Here is a 22,607-nt window from a genome sequence, read left to right as displayed (position 1 = left end):
TATATTTATTGGATCCAGATCAGGTTTTACATTCATAGGATCAAAGATAGATATAACTCCGTAATAGATGGATACAGTCTAAGGAAAAAACGTGCCTGGAAAATCAAGAAAATTTGATTCTCGTTTAGAGGGCGCTACTAGCTTTGGCCTACTGTCGTATAGATGGCGTTGACGGTTTCGTTTGTTATTTAACAATTTTAACGCATATCAGTGAAAGAACATGGGTCAAAATAATAAAAATAATTAATGCAAATAAAAAAAAACATTTATCCATACTTAAATACATTTTATCGTATTTTTATAAATCTTCATTTTCAGTTTTAAAGTGTGTCTACAGATGGCAGTGAATTTACTGGGGTTACAAAATTTACTATGACAGTACCGCTCTAGTATAGGTTACTCTATGATAGGATTAAACTGTGGATTAAACCTTAAACTCATTCAATTTAGCGCTCTCTCGGTTGTATTTTATTTATTTATTGCAATTCACATGTACATTACAGGTTTTACAAGGACTTAAGAGTATAGGTAGGTACACAAATAACACATGAAACCCTGATGGGCGCAGCAATGTAGGTAGATAGATAAATATTCAAGCATAATTTTATTTCACTGATGAAATGCAACTTTATTGCAGTTACGTGGCAGTTACCTAAGAAGTTAAGAATATATTATTATTTTGTTATTAGGTACGAATAACTAACTACAAACAGTAACAAATGATATTTTAAGATTTTCAAGAAACTCCTTGGAAATTGAACCTACGACTTCCAGTTTGGAAACCGCTTTTAAATCGCGCAAACCTTTATCTACATAATTTAATTGTTAACAAGAAAAAATTATCACAAGTTGTGGTAATTAATATGGATTTCAATAAACTAATGTAATTGTTTTGTTCCAGTCATCCCGGATCGGCAACGCTAGCGGCGACGCATGCGAACGTAGGGATCCGTGCCAACATGGCGGCGTTTGCATCAGCACTGATGATGGACCGGTCTGCGAGTGCAGAGATGAAGACTATGAGGGCGCCTTCTGTGAGAGAGGTAAGTTCTATTGTCGTCTTCTACAAAACGGATCTGAGGATGCTTCTTGCCGCATAGCCTGGTGCGTCGACACGGTACCAACGTGTCTTGAAGACTAGGACTTCTCAAGGATGGCAGTATAGTGGCGTGTGCATTAGTAGTGATGATGACCCGGTCTGCCGGGTTTGCGAATGCAGTGATGAAGACTATGAGGGCATATTTTGCGAAAGAGGTACTAGTACACTTGTCTTCTACGTGACGGGTCTGAAAGCAAACCTCGCTATTCTATCGCATAACCGAATGCGTCGATATTAGTAAGGCCGTCTCTTGACTAGAACTTCTCAATGCATGCGAACGTCGGGATCTGTACCAGCGTCGTCTGCATCAGCAATGATGACCCGAAACAACATTCTCCAGAAATTAAGCGGGACTTCTTGGGGAGCAAGTACCGATGTCCAGAGAACTTCTGCTCTGTCCTTGGTGTACTCCACGGCTGAATATTGCGCACCGGCATGGCTGGGCAGTGCCCACACCACCAGAGTAGACGTTGAGTTGAATAGGGCCATGCGACTCATCTCCGGTACGCTACTCTCAACCCCTTCCCACTGGCTGCCAGTGCTTTTTCGGATCGCTCCGCCAGACTTGAGAAGGAAAGAGGCCCTGATGCGAGATGCGGCACGGATCCAAAAGAACCCAACCCTACCAATTCGGGCGGAGTTTCTGAGCCCAACCAACTGTCGCTTAAAATCCAGGAATGTCTCCTACAGTATCTTTAAGGGTCTGGTCGATAGTTGTTTCAACCTGAAGCGTGAGTGGTCACAGTCGTGGAACTCATTGATGGCGGGGAAGCTGGGCTCCGAAATAATCCCAGGTACCATAATCAAAGGGTCCGACCTCCCAAGACGGCACTGGTGCAACCTTAACAGACTTCGCAATGGCCACGGTCGCTGTGCTTACTACAGACACCGCTGTGGATGGGTGGAATCCCCGGCTTGCAGTTGTGGCGAGGCTGCACAAACAATCAAACACATAATAGAGGATTGCCCCATAACGCGCTATGCCAATGGACCTCCTGAAGACCTGATCGTCCTTAGCGACGAGGCCACCGAGTGGCTGATTGGACTCAATTTGTATTTATAACTGTTTTCTGTTTATCATACTATGCCATACGATTAAATAAATAAATGATGATGGACCGGTCTGCGAGTGCAGAGATGAAGACTATGAGGGCGCCTTCTGTGAGAGAGGGAAATACTCTTTGTGCCTTCTATAGGATGGATGTGAAGGCAGAATCTTTGAAATTCCAGCGGTAGATTCGTAGTAGACTTTCTGAAGTCTCTCTCATCAGTCATCTTTGGATGGTACATCGGTATGACCGATCGACCCATAAATACTTCTATAATACGCATGCTATTGGGATCCGGGGGATCTGAACGGCTTAATGCAAAGCTAAATAATAAATTATTTATGAAATAAAACTATGAAAACGGATTATATCGCTTATATTGAATTTACATAGTTTTATTTCATGAGTAACTATCGCGGTAACCGAAGACAATAATAAATTATTTACTTGGCATATTTAATTGACACAGCCAAATTCGAAGCTAAAACCGACATTCAATTGCGTTACCGTATAGCAGCAGCGTTAGCAGGTAGTACAACAACAAAGCTAAGTACGCCAGAGGTTCGCCACAAGCACTTTGTTCCACCAAATATTGCAAGTGACTAGACGACATGCACATTGTGTGGTTTACTGAACTCGGGTAACGCTTGCCACTCCACTGACTCCGTGCTGAATACCTGCCTAGCATCGCTCGAGGCATCGGCTTTCAGCCTGCGGCTGGTCATGAATAGTGAATAGATTAACATGAATCGTCAATCTGCAGCCAATTTTATTTATCTACAACACAAACAACAGCACAAACATAGGTTCTGTACAAATAATAAGCATACCCCGGTTTGACGCAAAAATGCGACCAAGCAAAATGCAAAATATGCATATATTGTAATGCAAAATATCTGGACATGCACTTTAGCGTCTTGATAATAGAGGCTTTGTTCAGATATTTCTGAACACCTTGGCCGCTCGGATATATCTGATTGTGACTGTATAGTGCGACATAAAATAGTAGAAATTAAATAATGTGGAACTAAAAAAAAACCCTACTAAATTGTTGCCATGTTTGAGCATTTTACGGCAAATAAGCGGACTATACACATTTATTTGCAGAACTATGTCAATCTCTTATCATGTTAATGGTAAATCTTTTTAAATTTTTTTTAGTATTATAAAAGTTAGGAGCGAAAAACAGATTTCGTACAAATTTTTAAATGCTCTTAACTCTAATAATAACGAGAAAAAAAAAAAAAATCAAACGGTCGGGCATAGCCATGATTATACATTAAATTATGTTAAAACAATTTCAATAATGTTAATATCCGGAGAGGAAATCGGGGACTACGTTTGTATGGAAAGGCGGTTTCGGGGCGGTCGTCCCCTTTCGTTATGTTTAAAGACAAAGTTAAATGTTTGAAACCTTTAAATTTACGTTCCATTCATTCCTGTACCTGTGGCATTTCAGCCTCCGCTCTTTCCTACCCTAGATCGTTAAAGATAAAGTTTGATAACAGAACATTTGAACCGAAATGCCGTGGGCGGCCGCCTACGCGTACTCTTGGGACGAATTTTCCCATTTACATCACGAACTTAGACAAACGACAATAGCCTTTATTGTGTTGACAATACGGTCTAACGATAAGCAAATGGTAGGAACATTACCCGCGTAAGGGAAACAAGTTTTGAAAAGTCAAGGTCAAAGATAAATTAAAATTGTCATAAAATATTTTTTATTTATTCACTTTAAGGCGGTTCCGTGAGCCAGAAGGCGAAAAATCTCCTTATATGATCATGTTTTTCTGAGAGGGGTTGATATTCGTAGGCGTGGAAAAATATATGTAGTTCTTGACTATATTATCTTTAATATCGTAGCTTCCGATACACGAATTATGACACTTCGGTCGATACAATTTATTCCCGAAGTAACCTCTAACTCGGACTTTTAATCCAACTTTACTCGGTTATTTATTATGTGATACTATAAACAAAAAAAGAAGAAAAAACAATCTTAACTTAAATAGTAATTTCATAGCTTTCGAATTTCGATATTGTAGGGTAACGTTTTTAAAATAAATAAAAATCGACAAAATTTGATCAAAATGGACACTTGGCGCGCATGTTCCCGTTCTTTCTTGCGAAATGTGACAGAGACAGCGGCAAACCGATGGAACGGCCTTAAATATTCATACAACTTTTGCCAGCATGCCACTATTGTAAACCTCTTGGGTTTATGTAATAGTTGGCGAGATCGCGCGGTCCGAGCCGCGTTTGCTTAATACTATTAGGTATATACTTATTATAACATATAAAAAGGCGAAGGGAAGTAGAGAAGGGAAACAGAGTTATTTTATGGAGATTATTTGTTTATTAGGATCACCAACAGAAGATACAACAACAGACACACACAGATTAGTAAGATACTAGTACTAAATGGTTCGGTTTCAAATACAACCACAAGCTTTGCTTTCCATGGGGTCCCAGCGCGCATAAGTTGTTTGCAGAAATCGCGAAGCGTCTGGTTGACGTAACTGGTGACCGAAGACCTGGCGGCTTTCTCGCACAACGTATCAGCATTGCGATACAGCGGGGGAATGCCGCCAGCATCCTTGGTACAATGCCTCAAGGGCCTATTTTAGATTTAAGCTAGTTATTAATTTCGTTTAGCTTTGCTTAGAACAAGTTCATACTCCTGAAGGTACCGGCGGCCAGCGTGATCGCTTCAACTCTCCTAGATCTCCGCTACATCATTTATAACGAGATATTTAGTTATTTATAGGATTTCTAATGAAATTTAATACAACTCGGCAGGACACATTTATTCAAAACATTATACATCTTATATTTAATTATCATGCATTACGAGTAAATAAGAAAAAATACAGTTTAACTTACTATAAAATTGGTCTATTTTTAATAATTTGCGCCTCCTGCGCCGTAGATGGATCATATTTGATCAGAAAACACTGATAAATGAAGATAAATATTGCACTATGTAGTGAATATGGAATATTAGGATAGGTCTATTAAAAATCCGCAAATATCGCAGTTTTCGTAGTATTTTTATATTTTTTATAAAATGTAACTAAAAAAATACAATAGACACCGGAATTCCGATATTTCGATATTGATCCTCTTCAATTTCCAACTAAAATATCATCAAAATCGGTCCGATATTCCAGTCCACTGATTCCACTAACAAAAACGAAGACTTCGACTTTCAATACCAATAAAACTTTACTATAGAGCTACAGTAAATACTTTATTCCGTACCGTACAAATGCCTAAATGTCCACACAATCCTAGCAGTCTTTATAAGACCTACAATGTCTACACAAGCGTAGCGGTCTATAAGACCAAGCCCCATTTGGCTAACCGATCTAAAGGCTTAGCGATTTACTTTAGACGAAAGGGGATCACCGGTTCTCCATACAAACGTAGTCCCTATTTTCCTCTTTTTTTTTAATAGCCTATCTTGTTTCCCACTGCTGGGCAAAGGCCATCCCTTTCTTCCGCCACTTATCACGGCTCCCGCCAGTCGCTGCAAAAAGCGTCGAGGTCATACCTCCATCTCTTTTTTGGTCTGCCTGTGCCCCGGCTAGTCTGTGGTCTCTGGATATTAACATAGAAAATATTTTTACGCCATTAGGTGTTAACCATAGCTATGCCCCTCGTTTGATAATTTATTATTTTATTTATTTGGCTCACAAAACAAGTTACAGAGACAATTGTAGTTACAGTATACAGTTTGACTATAACTATAACTTTAGAGAGGTGAGATGTCATGTGCGCTACTTAATTAAACTACCTAAATATAAAACTGAAACTAAATCATACTAAATATTTTAATTTAAAGAAAAGGCGTTTTCGAAAATGGATAATTCTGAACGCAGCTTATGGTCACAAAATTTTGCGAATTTTATTTTTGAATGTGCGTAAGTTGTATTCAAATATATCTAAGGACGGATTCTCGGTAACAGTTTCGTTATATAAGGGACACATTCTTTTTATGGGGTTGTAAAATTATGTATTGTTATTGTAAAGCTGTAGATGAAAGATTATATACGGTCGCTAAAAAATAAGTGCATTCCCGTTACCAGGAAGGTTTTGGGATTATAATGATCAACTTTTACTATGGGACCAACCCCGAAATCACGAAAAAAAATTTGGCTGTTTCATACATTTTGACTGGTCAATTTTCTATGGGAGGGTAATTTTTTTTCGCGATTTCTTGGTTAGTCCCATAGTAAAAGTTGCTCAGTATAATCCCAAAACCTCCCTGGAAACGGGAATGTATTTATTTTTAGGCCACCCTGTATATTTATATTTTATACGCTTCACCACTTTCCCTCCAACCTAACTTATATGATAGTTACCAACAAAATTCAAAATCCAAATCTTATTTGTATGTCAGCCTGATCGTTATCCCTGTAATAGGTACGGTCGGCATGTAATGGTAGCCAGCACGCAAGCCCGATTGCACCGGAAACGGTACGGTCGGCAGAACAGATGCACTCGTGTTTCGCTTATCGGCACTTTTGGGGATTGAAATGAGTCAGCGGTTTTGGGAGCTGAGTGAACGAATGAATGTGAATTAATTCTAATTCGTGTATTAATTTATGTTTTTCATCTTACTCGTGAAGGGTGTTATTCCATCTATGCGTAGATATAGGAAATAATAATGTTTGAATAATTCACGGTTAGTTTCACTAGACTTATATTGACCGGGATATAGACCGTGATTAAACAATACAACAGGTAATCACGGTCTATATCCTGGTCAATATAAAGTTAACTGTTAAAACTCCTTATTGCGGATATCATTGTTAAAAAATTGTTCTTTTTAGTTATTTTAAACAAAAGAAAGTAATCGAAGAGTACCTAATTAACATTACGCATATTTTGATTTTTGAAGCAATTTTCATGTAATTGCTTCTGTGCAAAAATATTTACCTACAAATTTTTAATGATGCGTTTTTGACCCATGTTCCTGATTTTTTTTCGTATCAAGCGAAAGTTGTTTAATCAGGTTTCAAATCGATGAATTTACTAGATAAAGACCTCAAGATTGCTTTTTAGGGTTCCGTACCCAAAGGGTAAAAACGGGACCCTATTTCTAAGACTCCGCTGTCCGTCTGTCCGTCTGTCTGTCTGTCACCAGGCTGTATCTAATGAACCGTGATAGCTAGACAGTTGAAATTTTCACAGATGATGTATTTCTGTTGCCGCTATAACAACAAATACTAAAAAGTACGGAACCCTCGGTGCGCGAGTCCGACTCGCACTTGGCCGGTTTTTTTTCCTATCGAGCGAAAGTTGTTTACTCAGGTTTCAAATCGATGAATTTACTAGATAAAGACCTCAGATTGCTTTTTATATGATTCATTTATGATTTAAAAAAACCTTACAATTCGCTAGAAGAAGTTATAGGTATAATACATATTCCTTTATCTCTACATTGTTGCTACAAGATTGATTGAAACCAAACGTCTTCACAGTCAGCATAGTTAAGTTGGCACTTGGAAACTGGCACTATTTATTTAGTGACACTTACGTCTTTATGACCGATGTAGATTGAGTGGTCAGTTTATGACTTTGTGGTCTCGTGTTAAGACGATAGTGGACGGCCAGTTGCTAGCCAGATGCATGGTAAGCTCAACAACCTGTCGTTCCCCAACTATTATTGCCACCCTCCAAATTAGCTATGGTAAGTAACGGCCCTTACTGTCGATGTGTGCGTGTAATGAACAAAGTTCTTGGTTTTCTGAATCTAGAAGTTAGCGATAAATTATTTAAGAAACAGTTAAAGGAAATGTTATTAGAAAAATGTTACTATTCAATGGATAAAAATAATAATACAAACTAGGTATAAATAAACTTAAAATAAAGGCCCTATAAATAAAACACGTCCTCCAAGTCACTGCCGATGAATTTTGAATTTTGAATTTTTTAATGATGAAAGTCTGGATAATGCGAAATGATTAAATTGTTTATGAATTTTATGATAACTATTAATAATTTATTGTTAAATTTCATTCGAGTATGAGTATGACCATAATTTATGATTATTAATGATTAACGCATGAATTAGTTTTATCTTATTATTATTGGTTGTTTTTTTTGACACAATTTTATTTAAAAGTTTATATAAGAAATTAAAACTAGGTATAAGTTCAAAATAAGTAGTTTAAGATCCAATATTGTACACCCTAGCAGGGTATCATGTACCTACTTGACCAATATGTAAGACCAGTATGTACAAATGAACATGATTACAATGGAATAAATGATATGATATGATATGATATGATATGATATGATATGAACAAGGCTTGTTTTGTTTATTTGTTTTTGTTGTTTTGTTGTGTTGTGATTAACGTCATTTTTTTAGTCGCGTTAAAAAAAAGTTATTAATTTATTTACGACATGCTTGGTCGCCCTACAATTAGAATAAATACTAAACTACCGATATTCTGTGTCAAATTGAGTGTCATCACTTCATCACTGTCATCAGAGTCTGGTCTGTCAAATTCCTTTTGAAAACTCGTACCTATCCGTATAATACCTCGTACCGTATAATTATAAATTTAATATACGCGATATAATATTGTCTTCGGTTACCGCGATAGTTACTCATGAAATAAAACTATGAAAACGGATTATATCGCGTATATTGAATTTATAATACATCCCGACGTTTCGAACTCTTTACAGCGTTCGTGGTCAACGGGTGACTGAGGAAAAATTACAAAATGCAAAAATACCCACATACTAAAATAATGAACAATCATAGACTACAAACTTTAAGGCTGGTTGTACATGCAAAATCGGTTCATAAGGCTAGTTATACACTATAATTATTTTTCAAGTAAAGATATATATTTATACGCGATAAAAATAAACTATGCCGGCTCCAACCCTACACCACGGACCCGAGAAGATTTAAATCCCTCCTAAATTGTAGGAGGGTATCCCAATATGGGACCGGCAACAAACTCGGCGGGACACATCTTTTCAAAACATCAGAATGTCCAGCATCATCCAACACTACGGTCTCACAGTCTATGTCTCGCTTGCTCCTTTATCAGGTGGACTACAGGATCCCAAGCTGGTGGTAGAGAAAAGCCATCTTCCCTATTAAAGTTTGGATATTTCTTAATCTCAATGGCCTCGCGCAGCATTCTGGGTATGTAACGCTTCTCCTTGGCAAGAACCAGAGGCTTATCAAACTTGATTGAGTGATTGGCTTTATCCATGACATGCTCACAGACAGCAGACCTAGGTCGACGGTGCTTGACATCAGCCCCGGCATCAGGCATCAGGTCTGCTGTCTGTGAGCATGTCATGGATAAAGCCAATCACTCAATCAAGTTTGATAAGCCTCTGGTTCTTGCCAAGGAGAAGCGTTACATACCCAGAATGCTGCGCGAGGCCATTGAGATTAAGAAATATCCAAACTTTAATAGGGAAGATGGCTTTTCTCTACCACCAGCTTGGGATCCTGTAGTCCACCTGATAAAGGAGCAAGCGAGACATAGACTGTGAGACCGTAGTGTTGGATGATGCTGGACATTCTGATGTTTTGAAAAGATGTGTCCCGCCGAGTTTGTTGCCGGTCCCATATTGGGATACCCTCCTACAATTTAGGAGGGATTTAAATCTTCTCGGGTCCGTGGTGTAGGGTTGGAGCCGGCATAGTTTATTTTTATCGCGTATAAATATATATCTTTACTTGAAAAATAATTATAGTGTATAACTAGCCTTATGAACCGATTTTGCATGTACAACCAGCCTTAAAGTTTGTAGTCTATGATTGTTCATTATTTTAGTATGTGGGTATTTTTGCATTTTGTAATTTTTCCTCAGTCACCCGTTGACCACGAACGCTGTAAAGAGTTCGAAACGTCGGGATGTATTATAAATTCAATATACGCGATATAATCCGTTTTCATAGTTTTATTTCATACGCGATATAATTTATTCGTAAGCACACAACACAAACCCAATTTTTTTTAATATACAAAACAGAAAAACATAAAAAGGAGAGTGCCACGAAATGTCTCATCTCAGCATGTTGCTGGCGACTTCCAACGCTGACAAGGATTTTGAGAATTATTCGCCTGTGTTCAGACGCACAATTTAATACGAATTCAATTTAAAATCAGTCTGACAAGTGTGACAACTGAGTTGGTAATTTTTGACATTAACTAGCGAGTCGCCACTGAAAGAAATCTCCAATTTATTGTAGGTATACAGTGAGTTTGTGTTTAATGTTAAGAGGGGGCTAGAGTGAAATTTTAGTTTTTACGTACAGTTTTAATTACAATAAATCTCTACAGTTCGCTTTAAAACGTATCTGATGCAGTTTAATTGTTTTGCATATATATAGGTATATATATATATATATATATATATATATATGTATATATATATATATATATATATATATATATATATAGACCGAGCCGAGCCGTGGCGAGCCTTGGGGGAGGCCTATGTCCTGTGTCTATCGGCTGACATGATGATGATGATGATGATGATGATTATATAGACGTCTCTCTTTGTTTAGGGGCCCATCCATTACCAGTCCGCCTGCAGTCTCTGGCCTTATCGGGCGGTCTGCCATCCTAGGCCAATAACGTCTACACACATAAGCGATTATTGTCTGCAGGCAATGGCTTGCTGCCACCTCTGCGATTACACACTAGCAGTTGAGGGTCATCAGTTTGTGCCCCAAGACCACGGACTGTCCGGCCGATATCTGTCGACGCTGACCGAAATCGACAAGCGGCCACACACACTCGGTTTTTATGAATTTAGTCGTCAGGCCGAAACCTGAAATGGAACTGTTAGTGTGTGACCTTTTGCGATTAACTGACAGACTAATATCATCCGGCGAATAGGCAATCTGTGGTCCCTTTAAGCTATAAAGGGGCCCACTGACTATCAGTCCGCCGGACGATGCCGGCCTGTCAGTTGCTCGGAACTGTCAAAGTTTTGTTCTAACTGACAGGCCGATATCGTCCGGCGGACTGATAGTCAGTGGGCCCCTTTCGCCTAAATAATGGCCTCCTAGGTCGGTGCGGTCGGGAGTGGCCCTGCCTACAAAGATTCGAATCTCGGAAAATTTGAGGCTAGGCCGATATCGTCCGGCGGACTGATGGTCAGTGGGCCCCTTTAAAGAATCATATAGTTAGACCAAGATAAGTGCAACGATTTTGATAGCATACGCATTGCGAGTGTTATTTACACGTCATAATTTCATAGAAGAGTGACGTTTAAAATAACACTTGCACTGCGTGTGCTATCAAAATCGTTCCTTGTATTGGTCTCTCTAGATACTTTTGACGCGTACTGGTTCGCTACTTTGATGTTAACTATAAGCTGTGTGTACTTGGTAAGGGTGCTTACCAGGCACTTCGGCCTAAATAAGCACATGCACACTATGGGGAACAATTGCAAACTGTATTATGGAGGCAGAGGAGACGCCCCTGCATATCCTCAGAGTGCCCTTCCCTAATGCGTACTCGTGACATAATCCTGGGCGGACATATATTGCGCCCGGAGGAGTTAAAGTCTCTCGAGATCAAAAAGATCCTGCAGCTGTTTGAAGTATGTAAGTTTATTTTCGGTAGTGTGTATTATTTATCGCTATATTTTTTGTTTTAAGTTACCTATTCTGCTTTTTTTTGTTCAATGCCTGCACCTATCACTGTTTCTGTTTAGCCTGGTGGTTGACTGGTAGAGAATGCCTTTTGGCATTAAGTCCGCCATTTGTACTTTATTTTTTATATTGTGCAATAAAGTTTAAAGTAAATAAAATAAACAAGTTTGGGAACAAATCAAATTATTTTATTAAATATTTTGATTTGTGTTTTTTAAAGTAGTCACACTACTATATATAAATTAAAAACTGTAATACTGTAACTGTGGCGGGGTGGCCTAGGGGTTCATGGCGTTAGCCGCGATAGCTAAAGACGCCGGTTCGAATCCGGCCTTCACCACTGGAGGGCTTCGTCACTTTTTCTTTAATATATGACATCTATTACAGTTTTTAAATAAAATAAATTATAAGTTTGCATTAATGTCAAAAATATTAGAATTTCTATCATGATCGTCAAAATAAAAATGAAAATAACAACAATACTAATGAAATACTTACAAATCCAAAATATGAGTAAATTTATATAGCCCCTAACAAGAAGAAGAAAAAGAAGAAGCTGTATGATGCTTAGGATATATCCAATTCTGCAATCAATAAGCATGCCGACTTCGCAAATCCACGAACACCTTCGTTAATGTTAATGTAATGTAATTAGGAAACTGATCAGAACGTGCCGAAACCTACTCGACTGGCGATACCGTTAATTTCATTAATTTATTGTTGACGTAGACGAAACGTGTCTCGACTGATAAGGGCTCTGACAAGAGCCCTATTCCTTTATCTTCCAGAGTATTAGCCTTTAACCCATTATAGGGCACACATAAATATTATGAAATAATAGACCAACCTGTAATTTTTAATTTTTTATTTATTTGTGAAAAACTTGCGGGCTTACAAGGTAACCCCAAAACGCTCACAAGATAAAATTACCATACAAAAAATGTCAACTTACCTGATAAATAAATTAAATAACACCTTTTGGTATTTTAACGTAAATTATACGCGCGTAGAATGAGAGCGCTACGAGCACGAACAAGTTCAAACAAGTCCGCACAGGGGCCCATTTCTCGAAAGGTATTATACTAATATTATTAGTCCACGAAATGTCAAATCCGGCTGCGCGAACTGTGTCGCGAAGAAACTCGCCACTGCCGCGCGCTCTCTCTCTTGGCGTCAGCACCGGAATGCGATCTGATTGCATGGCGATGGGTGGCTGTGAGAAACGAATGCTTGAGGTTCTGTGAGGTGATGGATGCTAGGCCCTCGAGTGTAACGTAATGTTTGTTATCCGTGTGTGAAATGTAATGTAATACTTAGTGTAATGATTCTATGTTGTTATGTGTTAGTTTCATGACGTATTGGTTTACTGTAAAGTCGTGTAAACGTATTTATAAAATAAATAAATAAATAAAAAATCGTATGAGTTTCCATAGCAACACACTAATAATATTAGTCTAATATCGTTCGAGAAATGGGCCCCAGGAAGCGTCGTCGTAGCGTAATATTTATTGGTATTTTTTCTTATGAAGAATTATTAGGACTGTAAAGAGACGATGACCATTAGGCTTGAATCGTGTACCGATTTTGTAATCTGGTCCGTAAAAGGGTTTGAAGGGTTAGGAATACTAGTATGAATCTAATTTGCGCATAGTTTTCATTTGTCACAATTTTGCTATGTACAAAAACATTAATTCTTTATGGATTATAAAATAAAATAAAACATAACAATTGTTATGTGTTAAATGATTGCGTTGTCTGTCTTTTGAATTCAAAAAACTCCGCAACGGGCGACTTTTGATCACAATAGATGGACTTTGCAAAGTTGTACGAAGTTGCAAATACGTTGAAACAATATTGAAAGAGTTTTCTGGTTATTAAAGAAAAAACAATATTATATTATATTACAATCGCCAAGGCTATATTTCTGTAATAATTATTGATGAGGTCGGGCTTCTTCGAAGTATTGACGTCAGAATTCTACGAATGTTGAAGTACTATGTTTTTCTCTGAACCGAGTCATCAACTGCCGGAATACAGAATGAGCGCCGCCCTAAATCGTTACTGAACACAATGCGGCTCAAGGGGTGAAAAACAGCGATTTCTTCAGTGTTACCAGATGGTCACAAAAGTCAAATTTTGATTTTGAATCAGATCTTTTGTAGAGACAAGCTTCTAACTCTACAGGCCCACAAACTCTACACCTTAGTTAAAATATGTGGCTTGGCCGTTTTGTTACATACAAAATAATTTATAGTGAATACATTTTTCACCTTACGCCCATGTGACAGTAGCGAAACGGCCAAGCCATATAATTCGACTAAGGTGTAGAGTGTGAAGTTAGGGCCTGTAGAGTTAGAAGCTTGGCTCTACAAAAGGTCTGATAATTTTTTGACAGTGCGAGCCTTATGGTTTCGTCTTGGCAACATTTTACATGAAATGTTTTTGGTGGGATTTTACTTTACAATTTATATAATATCGGTATTAGTGTAACCACTGGTATCTAAAAACAAGGATCAAAATAACGAAATAATTTGTTTTTCCTAAGTTATAAGGCATGGAACTGTCAGCGTTATATTGTTTCTAAATACATAAAAAAAATATACTACCAGTTTGTGTAATATAATTTGTATAATTCGTTCAAATCGCCAGCGTCCGCTTCTCACTTGTGCGGTTAGTTAAATCAATTTCACAATTTACACATTCAGTTCAAATGGCCTTTCCAGCTTAGGTAACAAGCATAGATGAATGTACTAGCTATCGCAATTGACAATTACACTAGATATCAATATATATTGAGATTTTTGACGACCGGTCTGGCCTAGTGGGTAGGCCTGCCTGTGAAGCCGATGGGTTCGAATCCCGGTAAGGGCATTTATTTGTGTTATGAGCACAGATATTTGTTCCTGAGTCATGGGTGTTTTCTATGTATTTAAGTATTTATATATTACATATATCGTTGTCTGAGTACCCATAACACAAGCCTCCTTGGGCTTACCGCGGGACTTAGACAATCTGTGTAAGAATGTCCTATAATATTTATTTATTTTATTCACTTAACTATTACCACATGTCTGTGTATGATACGGATCCTGACCGAATTTCTAGAGAAGATTATATATATATATATATATATATATATATATATATATATATATATATAAATAAATATTATAGGACATTCTTACACAGATTGTCTAAGTCCCGCGGTAAGCCCAAGGAGGCTTGTGTTATGGGTACTCAGACAACGATATATGTAATATATAAATACTTAAATACATAGAAAACACCCATGACTCAGGAACAAATATCTGTGCTCATAACACAAATAAATGCCCTTACCGGGATTCGAACCCATCGGCTTCATATATATATATATATATATATATATATATTACTCTACACGGGTACATATTCAAAGTAAAACAATTTATATTGCGATATGTCAAAAGAAAATTAATGTTAAAAAATAGAAGAAATAAAAATAAAAAAAATTGCCAGTCTTACCCACATTGATCTTAGTAGTTTATTATTTATTAGTCTGTACTAGCTGAACAATAGAAATAAGACTCGTAGGCGTTATTATTATGACCTTGGCATAATTAAGCCTTGACCGGTATGTTCATAAAAAGTCTTTTACTTTATAGGTACTAGAAAATATTAGGGTTCCGTACCCAAGGGGTAAAAACGGGACCCTATTACTAAGACCGCTGTCCGCCTGTCCGTCTGTCTGTTACCAGGCTGTATCTCATAAACCGTGACCGTTGAAATTTTCAGAGATGATTGCTGCTGTAACAACAAATACTAAAAAGTACGGAACCCTCGGTGCCGGAGTCCGACTCGCACTTGGCCGTTTATATCGTCGCGTGCAAACTTCAAAGGTTCCTCGACATCTAAGAGGCAATTGTTGAAACAAGAAAATGCAAGGTTGAGAAAGTTATGTGAAATTATTTTACATTAACATTAACAACTTGATAGGCAAAAAGAAAGACATTCATTTACCTATTTTTTCACTGCGTACACTTGTTGTTTTTCCTTACTTTTTAATTTTGTTTTGTTAAGTCCCCGGCAAGCTCGACCCAGGTAGCATTCTATTCTATTTCGTCTGTTTTATAAACTGGAGCTATGTAAACTAATTACAGACCTAGATATACCTTACGTCATTCTATATGCCAAGTTTAATTACAATGAAATAAATATATATACGGAATTAAGCAGTAGGTAAATACAACTTGGATTACGAGTATAATTTAAATTCATACCAATTTCGCAAATTGACAGAAGGCCGTAATGGCGTACACTCGTAAATTTCGCAAATTCTGCAAAGTGGTAATCTCAATTACCTACGGCTATAATCCGCGCTTGACAAATTTCTGCGTTTCTTTTCTAGTTGCGGAACTTGACTCGTTTTCGAACGCACCCCGCCCGTTATTGAAAATGACGTTACTACGGCTTTTAACATAAAGCACATTAAAAAGCTTTAGGTAATGTACATAACTATATTGACTAATAACTTTACTAAGTAACGAACTAACAATGTAGTATGAAAAATGTTGCAAGTCATTAGACATTGCTTTTGTCACATTACAATAACATTCAAGTAAAAATATTTATAATAACTAGTTTCATGCCCAGATAGCATATATACGTCATTATGACGTCAGCGATGTCATAATGATGTCACAATGACGTCATAATTACGTCATTATGACGTCGCTGACGTCTCTTTGCTACCTGGGTGGCTACTTAGTGCTAACATAATAGTAGGTACCATCTTATTCATCTTTCTATTAAAACTATAAAATACAGATGAAATAATCTTGACCGAGCGACGCCTTTTAGCGCTTGCTGTAGAAATTGGATATCCCCGTAGGGATTTGGCATCCCTACGGGGATATCCGTGTAAATTGCGATTTTGTTATAGCATTTGTTGTAACATTGACGCGATTTTCAGTTGGTAATGGATACCTGAAAAAATACTCCAAACTTATATGTATAGACTGAATATATTACATCTCAATACAGAAGTATATTAGCTATAAAAAAAACATCCTTCTCAAGATTTTTTGGTGCAACATCAAAGTTCTGAAGGGACAATTTTAACGTACATTATGACATAAAAATGCACGCGCAAATGACAAATATACATGACATTATTTAGATATCATTTTGATGTCAAACTGTAACTTTTAATTGGCCTCTTGATTAATATATACTTTTGTTATGGCGTCGGGATTTCTAGACAGAAAATACATAGTGTTTTTAGTTGAGGACCTTAGGTTTGACAGTTTTCTACAACTTCTACGCGAACTAAGTTTCGGGTGGAGATAAGTCTAGAAAACAAGTCTAGAAATTACACAAACTTAACTTCACGATATAAAAACTAAAACTTTCAAACATCACACGATATTAAAAGCACACAGTAGGGGCTATCCGAAAATTCTGGAATCTCTCAAACGCGAATTTCGGAAGTCCGATAGCGAGAGTTCCGGAGTTTTGATAAATTTGCTAACTTTGGGCAATTTGGGGCTCGTGATGTGTGCGGTCTTTTAAAAAGGAGATTGTACGTGTAAGCGTAACACCGTTTAAAACACCTTGTTATTTTAAGAGGGGGTGTAAATCCAAGAAGTAAAGTCAAGTCACATAAGCCCCCTCATGATTATGCGCTTTTCTACACCAGCGGCCTCTGCATAGTATAATATTTTTATTATTTTCATTAAAACCATTAGTGCGCGCGAGAAGCACTGCAAATCGTGCTAAGAAAATTATAACTATAGTTATAACTATAACTATAGTTATAGTTAGTTAGTTATAGTTATAACTATAGTTAGTCAAAAATTGGCAGTAATAAGAACAAAAAAAACTATACTTACTTATTTACTCCGTTGGCTCAGCGACCCAAAATGAGACTAGGCCTCCGACACAAGACAGCGCCACTTTTCTCGATCCTACTCATCGATCGATAAAAAAAAACTATACTCATCCTTTTCTTTTGAGTGAAAAACAAAAATAGTATGATTCTCTCTGTTTTTGTTTGAAATGAGATTGTCCTTTGACAAACTATATATCAAAATTTTAATAAATTGTTGAATCATGATACCGATAATGGCTTAATAATAAACTCCCAAAGTCTTATGGTAGAGTAAAATGGAAAAATTGCTGGCAGAACGATGAATTCTTAGTGTTTCTGTTTTGAAAGTTTCATCTGATATCTTATGTATTTGTATGTATGTATTAATATGAATATTATATATACAGATATATGTATGTATGTCTATGCCTATCCATTATTTAACTATACTTGTATATATGTATTCACTATGTTGCACCGCCTACAAATTATCTGCTTTGCCCGAAGGTCGACTGGTAGAGAATGCCTCATAGCATTAAGTCCGCCTTTTGTACGATTGTATTTTCTTTTGTGCAATAAAGATTAAATAAATAAATAAATAAAAATGATGTAACTTTCTGTGAATCTTCTAAATATATTTTTTTACTGAAATACCGTCTCCTGTTGGAGTTGGACGCAGTTTTAATAAACTAGGAATAAGTTACGGAACTGGGTCAGGTTTTGACGGCTCGTTCCTACAGATGTTAAGGAACACTAACAACTCTTATCATGGAAATCTTATGCAAAAGCGGAAATAGAAGAACTCTGAATTTAAAAAAATTACGGAGACTTTCGTCCGCGATATTACCGGACATTATACGACCTCTAAACATTCAAGGACACATATTCACATCTTAAATGCCTGAAACGCACTTGCAATGCACACCATCCAGGTGATTTGTCTGCTCGTTTAGCTGTGTCATAAAACTAGAGATTTTCCTTTATGGCATACATAAACGTGACACGGGGGTTTTTAGAAAAAATGGTACCATTTGAAGGGTACACGGAAAGAACATGTCTAGTCACTTTTTTCGGAAAATAAGATTTTCATTTAAAAATGTAGAGCTCTTAATGAACTATTAGTTATATATCTTTTGCTACCACTGTATAATATATATAACACAACTTTTTTTTTAGTTAAAAAAGACCTGGTCACGGAATTACCATACATTTAACATGGATCCAAATTTTAAAACCGCGATTACTCAAAATGTTCCTAAAGTGACTCTTCTTTCCGTGTACCCTTCATTTACTTTTTTTCGAAAAACCATTAACTTTTGGATTATGTAGACTCAGAATCACTAGTACTATCGAATGAGACAAAGAAAAAAGGTGTCCCCAGTTTTTCATACAAATTTTGGGCGACAGTTTTGTAACGGTCCATACAAAATGTATGTGAAAGTGCGTTACAAATCTGACATTTTTTTGGGAACTTTTTTTTCTTTTTATATTGCTAGTACCTCGTGATTCTGAGTAGAAATAACACAAAAGTTGATGGATTCGAAAAGAAGTATTTGGTACACGGTACACTTTTAATTGAAAATGCCCATACACGTTAACATCGTTACAAACTAGCAAATATAAAAATTATTTACTAGCATGGTGGAACCTGAGATCGGGTAGGTATTCAACCAATGAATTTCTAGGAACTTATACAGAAAATATCAATTAAGTACTTTCAACACAAGTATATACTTACTGTACATTTGTACAAGTAAAATATGATATACATAGTTATTTTATTGGCAGGTAGAACTTATGAAGATGAAAATGACCATCAACATAAATTGATGATAATCACATATTAAACATAATCACCTTTTAACTAAAGATTAAACTGTCTTACTTTTTAATACCGATCTTAGAGAATTTACGTTAAATCGAGATATCCAGTTATTCGTTATTTTAAATTCATAACTTAATACCTGAATTAAAAGGTAGGATTAATTCGTCACGAATAAATTAATGTTAAATAATATGGTATGTTATAATTAAATTTTAATTGCTAGCGTGCTGGTAAGGTTTTATGCTTGTATTATAATTCTGACATTAAGAACGTAGGTATTAGGTATGGAACTCGGCAAAGGGTAATTTCTGAATTTTATTATTGTTAATTTTAAAACTAACACCAACTGTTCGTGATCGTTAAAGAGTTCGCTAAATTTTATTGTATGGATAGTTTCATAGTAAACCGCCGCGGCGCGCCGGGTGACGTTGATCAGTCTGTCAAGTGCGGATGGTGCAACTGGCACTTAATCGCGTACAAAGTTACGTTTATTTATGGCCTGACGTTTCGAACGTGACGTGACGTCACAGGCAGACTGGCGAGGAATTGTATCAACATCTTCTTGATTGGCAAGATGATGTTGATACAATTCCTCGCCAGTCTGCCTGTGACCACGAACGTAACGTCACGTTCGAAACGTCAGGCCATAAATAAACGTAAGTTTGTACGCGATTAAGTCGCGTGTTAGTTTTAAAATTATGAGTGAAAATCGTGTTAGTTTAAATCAGTTTTATTATCGTTTTCATGATTTTGATTTTATCTCCGACAAACATAGACCTGCCGCTTCTTTCCGCTATTGTTCTATGCGACAAGATATTCCATCTTCACCATTTCTAGGTAGGCTTTGCTGTCCTCAAATGTGTGTTTCTCCTTAAAATTCCTGACTCGTACAGCTAAACTGTGGAATGGACTTTCCTAACCGATACGACTTTCAAATTTTTAAGAAAAGAGCGTGCTCCTTATTTAACACGTTTACGGACAGTTCATCGAGAGACGTAAAAGGACACCAAAAAGGGACGGCAACTATTTGGGATCCGTATATTTGCCAATATTCGTATACATTGCAGGACAACGAGATCGTGTGCGTCAGTGCTGGCTCCCCATAAGACCACACCATATCGGAGTCTCGAATATATGTACGCGCGGTAGACGGATAGTGCAGACTGTGCCTGTGACTGTGCTTATTCATTCGTTTCATTCGCCTTCTAAATTTCAAGATATATAGTATATACTAATGATCATTTCAAAGATATGAAAACTTTATTTCCTGCAGTTGCAGAACGAACGTAGGAACGTTACGTACTAGGACGACCCAATGCTCTACTTTAAAGTGTGAAACGTGAGAAGAATCTTAGATCTTGCTCGTTTTATAAGCATTGTCTAGACTGGGGCTTGATTAATTTTCAACGGACAGTACGGATCTTTAATCATAACGATCGAATAGTAACGGATCTTAGTTAGGTAACGATTAAAAAAAGAAACGAATTAAATAAATTATATAAGAACTAGCTTTTGCCCGCGACTTCGTTTGCGTGGACTTAGTAACAGCAGCTACAGTAAGTGTAGCGCCTGGAAAAGTTCTCATAGCAAACATTCAATTTGAGCATATTATGCACACAAATTAGCAGGCACTTCATTAATTATCTCAATTCCACCCCGCTTTTTACTTTCTTAAGGGATGATTTTCGGGATAAAAACTATCCTATGTCCTTCTCAGGGACTCAACCTATCTCTATACCAAATTTCATCTAAATCGATTCAGCGGTTTAAGCGTGAAGAGGGAACACACAGATTAGTATGGATTCTATTTATAAACTGAAATAATTTACTTTGTCCCCGAAGTTGTAAGAATTCTAATCAAAATAACGCAAAATATTAGTTTTAAATCTTTACACAACAATACGTAACTACATACAGCACCGTAAAATATAAATACCTATCCAGATATATAGGTATAGGGTCAAGATATACCTATATAGGAACCAGATAGATATAGAAGTAGATAATATTAACATTAATTATTAGCTTATTTTTACCCAGGTAGCATTTATACGTCATTATGACGTCCGTTACGTTGTTATGACGTGTAAATGACGTCACTTGTACGTCGCTGATGTCACTTTGCTACCTGGGTAGCTTTTAATAAAGAGACATGAGAAACAATTTGAGGTTAAATCTAAATACGTCCTCTTGGCGTTGGACAGAAACCGGTGGAAGCAGATCATCCACTCAAGATGCAATCCCGATACTGACCACTATCCTCAGACAGTATGAGCGACTGACCTGAGAGAGAGTCATCATCATCTTCCTCGCGTTATCCCGGCATTTTGCCACGGCTCATGGGAGCCTGGGGTCTGCTTGACAACTAATTCTAATAATTGACGTAGGCACTAGTTTTTGCCATCTGACCTTCCAACCCAGAGGGGGAACTAGACCTTGTTAGGATTAATTAGTCCGGTTTCCTCACGATGTTTTCCTTCACCGAAAAGCGACTGGTATAAATATCAAATTATGTTTCGTACATAAGTTCCGAAAAACTCATTGGTACGAGCCGGTTTGAACCTCTGGATTGAAAGTCGCACGCTCTTACCGCTAGGCCACCAGCGCATCTTACATGCATCTTGTTCACGGGTAAACTGCGTCGAAATATCGGGAGCTCTAATACAATACAAAAGGTAATCACGGTCCATATCCCGGTCAATATAAGTCTAGTGAAATTAACCGTGAATCATTCAAAACTGTTAAAAAAATAGCGTGACACCCGTTGACCACGAACGCTGTAAAGGGTTCGAAACGTCGGGATGTATTATAAATTCAATATACGCGATATAATCCGTTTTCATAGTTTTATTTCATGAGTAACTATCGACCGAATTTTCATTTGTTTTGTAAAAAGGTGCACTTAAATAAAATTGAGACACAAGGGATAGAAACAAAAATATCTAGACAGGTAGTTTTAATATTTAAACACTAACATCTTTATCATTCAATTCTATTTTTGCCCTCAACTGAACAAAAACAACAGCCAACACGTGCGGCATCCCCAGGGCAGGACTTATGTAGAATTCTAGAAAAATCTAAATAAAATGCTGACACTAGCACGTACCACCGTGTCTCCAGGGTTCAAAGAG

The 22,607-nt window shown here is 37.1% G+C and overlaps 1 protein-coding gene across 1 annotated transcript in view; it reads left to right on the top strand.

The window, feature by feature from the left end:
- The window catches only part of LOC134748368 (neurexin 1), a 211,810-nt gene that overhangs the window by 110,472 nt on the left and 78,731 nt on the right, over positions 1–22,607 (top strand). Inside the window, exon 5 of the mRNA XM_063683153.1 lies at positions 902–1,043. Coding sequence (XP_063539223.1) covers positions 902–1,043 — 142 coding nt within the window. The remainder of the gene's footprint in view (positions 1–901; positions 1,044–22,607) is intronic.

Source organism: Cydia strobilella, chromosome 16 (genome assembly GCF_947568885.1).
Source record: "Cydia strobilella chromosome 16, ilCydStro3.1, whole genome shotgun sequence".
In the NCBI taxonomy this organism is placed as follows: domain Eukaryota; kingdom Metazoa; phylum Arthropoda; class Insecta; order Lepidoptera; family Tortricidae; genus Cydia; species Cydia strobilella.
Note: the sequence above shows the minus strand (reverse complement) of the source record. Positions and strands in the feature narration are given on the sequence as shown.